Raw genomic sequence first — 7730 nt, 5'->3', positions numbered from 1 at the left:
ATTTTGCAGTACTTTCTCGGGAATGAATTTTATAGTACATTTCCCGGAATGAATTTTGCAGTACTTTCTCGGGAATGAATTTTATAGTACATTTCCCGGAATGAATTTTGCAGTACTTTCTCGGGAATGAATTTTATAGTACATTTCGCGGAATGGAACTTTACGGTACTTTCTCCGATCTGACATGAACATTACCAATATGATTGATAAAAAGTGGCCAAGTTTACCGCACTGTGATGGAATTTCCAGGGGAACAAAATTCCTGTTGCACAAGTGAACAAATGCGGCTGCGAGGTTACAGCCTGGCTGAAGGTCTGAGGATTCGCACATGTCACTCAGGCACATGTCATAGAATGGAACGGGATCTACCTAAAAAATAAGGCAGAAATGCACAAATGTCACGTTATGAGGCATATGTTAATCATAGAAACCCTACAGTGCAGAAAGAGGCCCTTCGGCCCGTCGAGTCTGCGCCGAACACAATCCCACCCGGGCCCTACTCCCCTATCCCTCTAACCTACGCACCTCTGGACACTAAGGGGCAATTTCTTAGCACGGCCAATCAACCTAACCCACACAACTTTGGGCTGTGGGAGGAAACCGGAGCACCCGGAGGAAACCCACGCAGACACGAGGAGAATGTGCAAACTCCACAACAGACAGTGACCCGAGCCAGGAATCGAACCCAGGACCCTGGAGCTGCGAAGCAGCAGTGCTAACCGCTGTGCTACCGTGCCGCGCAAATATTTAATAACTTAAATACTGATAAAATCTGAGGATTTTCTTCCCCCCCCCGCACCCGAAATGCCCCTTTCTTACCCATTTTCCCAAAAACTTCTCTCAGAATTCAACTTAATTAAAAAAAAATTAGAATGAGGAAAGTAATGACTCTACCTTTCTTTCTATCTGTCTCTTGTTTGTCACAGAGATGTTAGCAATTAAAATCTCAATATTACACAAGTATGTGATGTTAAATCTTCTCCAACTGTGAGCTAGACATGGGTGTACTGAGTTTACTTAGGATATCGTCATGGGTTTCTCTTTGCCCTTTTGTACAAAGAACAGCACAGGAAACAGGCCCCTCGGCCCTATAAGTAATGTATCATATATCCCAGGCTTCTCCAAGGTTCGGCCTGTTGGATGGATGTGACCTGCAAAGAACCTCTATATGGCCCCCAAGGCAGCTTTCAAACTTCCTGTCAAGAAGCTGGCTTCCAAAGTAAGATCCTGCTCAGAGCTGCTTACAAATTCTGTGGGGGTAATTTCATTCACAATCCTTCAATCAGAGCCTGTTTCTCACCCATGTTTGCTACTGATAGGCTGGCTACAGAGCGGAGGGGCTGGCTGGAACGTGAGGATGCAAGCATGGCCTTTGGTTGCTGGAGCACAAGGAGACAGCTGCAGCGAAGTCAGGGATGGCAAAGTCTGGGCAGGCCAGGGAGGCAAAATTCAAATCCCGCCTGGGGAGTTCAACTTTTAGCATTTTGGTGGGACCAGGGGACATGACTTGAGTTTGAGCAAGCGAATAGTGCGGGGGCGAGCGGCGCGGGGGAGAGCATGAGAATGAGTGAGTGAGTGAGTGTGAAAGAGAGTGATAAAGTATGCGAGTGTGTGAGTGAGAGAGAGTGTATGTGTGTGTGTCTGTATGTGTATGTGAGTGTATGTACGTGTATACGTGTGTGTGTGTACGTGTACACGTGTGTGTGTACGTGTATACGTGTGCGTGTGTGTGTGTACGTGTATACTCGTGTGTGTGTGTACACGTGTGTGTGTGTACGTGTATACGTGTGTGTGTGTGTACGTGTATACGTGTGCGTGTATGTGTGTGTGTGTGTACGTGTATACTTGTGTCTCTGTGTGTGTGTGTGTGTGTACGTGTCTGATGGGTGCATGCTGCCGGCCTCTCCGATGGGAATAAGCTCCGCTCGCTGATTTTCAGCGTGAATCTCACGCAGGCACTCTGCAGTGCACAGAGTGTGGGAAATTCATTTTGAAAATCCTGCTTTAAAAAACAGCAGGAGTTACTCCAGTTTTGATACTAATTTGGCATTTAGAATGATGTTGGGAGAATCCTGGCCATTATGAGTCTATTTAGTCACCCTTCAACAAATCTGCCCAAATCTAATGTCTTGCTGATGATATTCACAATGACTTTCCCCTGAACTCTTTCTAACACACCCTGATTCATACCAGATTACCTTCCTGTAGTCATTTGACTGATTTAATATATACTTCCTCCTTAATCTCTGTTCATGGTCACAAAGTGATTCCTCCCTTGCTTCAGGCCTTTGTGTAGCTATTGTAGAATGAGTAAGCATCCGTGCTTTAAAACGGATTTAAAAGCTTCCTATGGCTATTTCTCACTTATACTTACAAGGCGGAAATGATCTACTTTCAAAATATTCTATTGGCCGTGTTTTGTTTAGCTTATTGATGTTAGCAGTGAGTCGTGCAACATACTTGCATATTTATTCACACTAAACTGCGTATTCCATAAAAGCAGCGCTGTCCTGAAACATTTTATGTTGACTCTGGCAGTGAAAGGTCCTGGAAATTGTCCAGGAATCAGATTTGCCAAGAGTTTTCACAGCATCTTGTTGTGGGAGGAACCTCATCAGCCTGTCTCAAGTGACTCGCTTACATTGGAGGATGCAGAGACTCCCCTTCCCCTCCAGTCTTTCCCCAAAGCCCCTCTTATTGGTGCTGAGCACGAGGTTGGAGGCCAGTGAGGTGAGGGAGACGGGCGGCACAGTGGTTAGCACTGCTGCCTCACAGCGCCAGAGAACCCGGGTTCGATTCCCAACTTGGGAATCAATCGAGCTAACCCGCAAATCTTTGGACGGCGGGAGGAAACTGGAGCACCGGGAGGAGACCCACGCAGACACGAGGAGAATGTGCAGACTCCGCACAGACAATGACCCGAGCCGGGAATCGAACCCAGGCCCTGGCGCTGTGAGACACCAGTGCTAACCACTGTGCCGCTCCATTTTTTTAATAAAGAAATGAGAATTAATTTTATTTCACCAGCACAATTTGCACAATGAAACATTTCAAAACATTGCAGCCTTAATTTAGCAACTGCTTCTTCCAAAAACACAATTTTGGTTTCCAGTGCATAGTTTTAGCATTGCCCACCCTGGTTACAACAATGAAAAGCATGACAATAACAAGGCAAAACATGCAATGCTTCAGACTTCTCAGTTTCACTTGTAAAAACCTGCAGCATTTTGCTCCACACAAACCTCACAGCTACCACTGTACCAATGCCAATCAGGACACCCTAGATCCCAAATGCAAGAGACAGTGATACACAGAACCAGGGCCGTACTGGAACATGTACTCAAGGTAACATAAGGGCACTAATTGACATTCGTGGTGGCACAGTGGGTTAGCACTGCTGCTTCACAGGGGCCCGGGTTCGATTCCTGGCTAGGGTCACAGTTTGTGTGGAGTTTGCACATTCTCCCCACGTCGGTGTGGGTTGCCTCCGGGTGCTCCGGTTTCCTCCCACAGTCCGACAGACGTGCTGGTTAAGGTGCAACAGGCGCCAGAATGTGGCGACGGGGAGAATTTCACAGAAACTTCATTGCAATGTAGTATAAGCCTTACTTGTGACTAATAGATAAACTTTAACATTTTTTATCACTTTCTGATGAGGCCTAACGAGGACCAGTTTTATTTCTGAGCGACGAGGCTATCATAACGATGCAAGATACTTAAAACCGGAGTAATTCTGCCATTGGCAGGGTGCAGTGACTTACCACTCTGAAACAATTTCTCAGTGGTGAATAAGCACCTTTGAATAACGCTTTGCAGATGTATTGAAAAGCACTCCCGAAGCACAGCTTAACCTTCCTGCCAGGAGTGTGGCACGGTGCATCGATCTATTACAAACAGAGGAAAGATACTTAAGGTTACAGAATCAAAGACAGGTTTCAGCATTGAAAGACGCCACTTGGTCCATTGTGTCTGTGCCTCCCTCCTTCCCTCCCCAGCCTAATCCCGCTGCCCAACGTTTAGAATCATTGAGAGCTTACAGCACAGAAAGAGGTCACTTCAGGTGTATGAGTCCCTGCAAAATTGCCAGAGCGATGCACTGTATTCTGTGATGAATTATCATAGTGTAATGGTCATGTTTCCCATGCTAACTTAATCTAACCGTGCAATAGCATTGGATCAATTGCAAAACCACAAAGAGAGTGATATTGTTTGAATATTTTTGGGTGGAAATTGCAGCGGGCTTTTCATGACAATATAGAGTTCTGTCTTCACTCATCCTGTAGGTTTATATAAATTGTACAGCTTTATGTTCAATGGTGAAATATGTATTGTAGCCAGCTGAAATGTTAGCCTTCCAGCGAGTACATGCTCCTGAATTTTCTGTTACTCGCTGCAGTAAATATATTAACTAGGACTCCGCCACGGACTGACTCTCAGCGAGACTGGAAAATCCTGGCGACAGGCAGGACTGGAAAATCCTGGAATTCTTAACACCAAAGTCAGTGGCCTTATCTCAGACTTAATGACAGGATAGCACCATCATTTTGGATGGCACAGTGGTTGGCACTGCTGCCTCACGGCGCCAGGGAACTGGGTTCAATTCCAGCTTTGGGTGACTGTGCGGAGTTTGCACGTTCTCCCCGTGTCTGCGTGGGTTTCCTCCGGGTGCTCTGGTTTCCTCCCACACTTCAAAAAGATGTGCAGATGAGGTTGATTGGCCGTGCAAAATTGCCTCTTGGTGTCGGGGGGATTAGCTGGGGAAATATGTGGGGTTGCAGGGATAGTGGGTGGGATTGTTGTCACTGCAGACTCGATGGGCTGAGTGGCCCCCTTCTGCACGGTAGGGATTCAATGTTCGACGATCTTCATGGATTTTCCATTTGCCGTTAGATCAGTTGCCTCATCCCCGAGCTTGCAAATGCGCACAGCCAGTTTGATTTATCATGTATCTGGGGCATAATGCAAAATAGCATCTCGAAGCTTGGGGGTCGAACCAGCTCCCTGCCTTGGTGTGCCCTGATACAAAGAACTCCCCCTGTAATGAACTTAAATTGGTTGAGTGGAGGCTTTGGGATGCTGTTTTCTGCACGTAAGCAAGGTAAAAAAAATAAAGCAAGGCAAAATACTGCAGATGCTGGAATCTGGGACAAAAACAGAAAATGCTGGAAAATCTCAGCAGGTCTGACAACATCTCTCTCTCTCATTCAAAATGTTGGCTCTATTCTCTATTCACAGATGGAGAATCATACAGCACAAAAGAGGTCCTTTGGCCCATCATGTCTGTGTTGACACATTAGAAAGATCTGACGTCCCACCTAATCCCATCTGCCAGCATTTGATCCATAGTTTTGAATGTTATGATGTGCTAAGTGCTCATCCAGGTACTTCTTGAAGGTTGCGAGGCAACCCACCTCCGCCACTCTCCCAACAGGTCAGACCTGTTGAGATTTCCCAGCATTTTTTGTCTTTGCGTGAGTGTAAAAATACAGCGCCTTTTAAAAACAATTCTTCTTTCTGTTAAAATTAACAACCAGGGAAACAAATCTTTCAGATGTTAAATTCCCCTCCAACCTCTTTCAGATATCTATTTCGCTCTGACTCTTAGTTCTTTTGTGGGACGTGGCTGTCACTGGCAAGGGTAGCATTTGTTGCTCAACTCCAATCGCCCTTGAACTTGTTTCACCATTTCAAGGGGGCAGTTAAGAGTTAAGCACTGGAGTCACATGTAGGCCAGACCGTGTACAGATGGCAGATTTCCTTCCCTAAAGGGCATTAGTGAACCAGATGGGTTTTTGCAACAATCAATAACGGTTTCACTACCGAGAGTAGATTTATATTGCAGATGTAACAAAAAAAAATTGTTGAAGTTAAATTCCACCAGCTGTCGTGTTGGGATTTGAATCCAAGTCTCTGGCTACTCGTCTGCGTCTCTGGATACTTGTCCACTGACGTGGACGGAGTGGATAGGGAGCCTCTGTTGCCCTGAGCTGAAGGATCAGTCATGAGGGGACACAAGTTCAAGGTGAGGGGGAGAAGATTGAGGAGGAACGTGAAGGAAAAACCTTTTTACCCAGGGGGGTGGTGACGGTCTGGAAATGTGCTGCCTGGGAGAGTGGTGGAGGTGGGTTGCCTTGCAACCTTTAAGAAGTACCTGGATGAGCACTTGGCATATCATAACGTTCAAAACTATGGATCAAATGCTGGCAGACGGGATTAAATGGGAGGTCAGATCTTTCTAATGTGTCAACGCAGACATGATGAGCCAAAGGACCTATTTTGTACTGTATGATTCTATAACATTACCATCTCCCAGTATCAGATCTTAGCTCAGAGGACAAGTAAATTGTCGAAATCACTTGACAATTTTGTTCGGTAGGTTTAGTCCTCCCTAACATCAGTTTAAATTTTAAATTTATTTATTAGTGCTACAAGTAGGTTTACATTAACATTGCAAAGAAGTTATCGTGAAAATTCCCTCGTTGCCGCACTCCGGCTGTTTGGGTGCACTGAGGGAGAACTTCGCACGGCCAATGCACCTAACCGGCACATCTTTTGGAGCGTGGGAGGAAACCGGAGCACCCGGAGGAAACGCTCGCAGACACGGGGAGAACGTGCAGACTCCACACAGACAGTGGCCCAAGCTGGAAACTGAACCCTGGTCCCTGGCGCTGTGAGGCAGCAGCGCTCACAACAGTGCCATACCACAAATTGATGAATAAGAAGACATAGGCCGGAATTCTACCACCTTTCCCGCTGTGGAATTGGAGCGGGAAGAATCCAACAACGGAAATCTCCATTGACCTCGGGTGGGCATTTCCAGCCTTGCCCGAGCGGGGCTGTAAAATCCTGCCCACAAAATACAATAACATTCCTATTCCAGGATAGAAACGTTCCTATACACGACCCAAAGCAAATTTTGTTTGATCTTGTATCAGCATCTTGGAAGTTATGAAGGAGGCGACATTAACCATTCTTACAACTCCTCCAACACTGAAAGCCTCCAATCTAATGTGTTTCGTGCTTCATTCGAAAGTACGGCACAAAGAGGTGCTAGACTTACAGGTTTTATTCCAGAGGAAAGACGTTTGCTAAGCTTTGGCTAACCTCAACACTGCAGCGCAGCATTGTGATGGGGTCGCATCTGTTTGCGACTTTCAAATAATCAAATTCACTTAAAATAAAGCCAAGTAAAAAAATCAGAAAATACTGAAAATGCGCAACAGGCTTCCAGAATTTGACAAACTAGGACAGCTTATTGTTTGACTGTCACAGTGCTGTCAAATTCATTAATCCTAGTAATTGAACACGATATGAAAACGAGCAATACAGATTGTCACTGGGGTATACAAACTCAGTATGAGCATTTGCACTGTGTATGCATGGGTATTTAACCCTTTCTGTGAGTAAAGCAGTAAGCAGAGAGCTGGATATCGACTTTGTACAGTCGTGAATAACAAATGATAACGAGTTTGCAGCCTGTATAACCCCTTGTTGACTGCGGTGGGAATGAAAATCGCAAGGGTTTCTGACTCACCGTGACCTGTCTTGTAGCACTGCGCACAGTCAGGTCTGTTCATTCGATTGTGTGCGCTTCACGTCCTCAGTTACAGTTTATTGATTAGTTGGGAAGGCTTGGTGGTATTACCGTTGGACTATTAATCCAGAAACTCAGCTAATCTTCTGGGGATCCGGGTTCGAATCCCGCCACGGCAGATGGTGGAATTTGAATT

At 45.7% G+C, this 7730-nt stretch overlaps 1 protein-coding gene across 1 annotated transcript in view; it reads right to left on the bottom strand.

Moving 5' to 3' along the window:
- Positions 1–81: 81 nt before the first annotated feature.
- apoltp (apolipoprotein lipid transfer particle homolog) overlaps positions 82–7730 on the bottom strand; it is a 293932-nt gene continuing 286283 nt past the window's right edge. Inside the window, exons 65-66 of the mRNA XM_080207085.1 lie at positions 3762–3884; positions 82–369 (exon numbers count right to left, since the gene is read on the bottom strand). Of these exons, the coding sequence (XP_080063211.1) occupies positions 82–369; positions 3762–3884 (411 nt within the window). The remainder of the gene's footprint in view (positions 370–3761; positions 3885–7730) is intronic.

Source organism: Carcharhinus amblyrhynchos, chromosome 18 (genome assembly GCF_965287045.1).
Source record: "Carcharhinus amblyrhynchos chromosome 18, sCarAmb.v2.hapA, whole genome shotgun sequence".
Lineage (NCBI taxonomy): Eukaryota > Metazoa > Chordata > Chondrichthyes > Carcharhiniformes > Carcharhinidae > Carcharhinus > Carcharhinus amblyrhynchos.
Note: the sequence above shows the minus strand (reverse complement) of the source record. Positions and strands in the feature narration are given on the sequence as shown.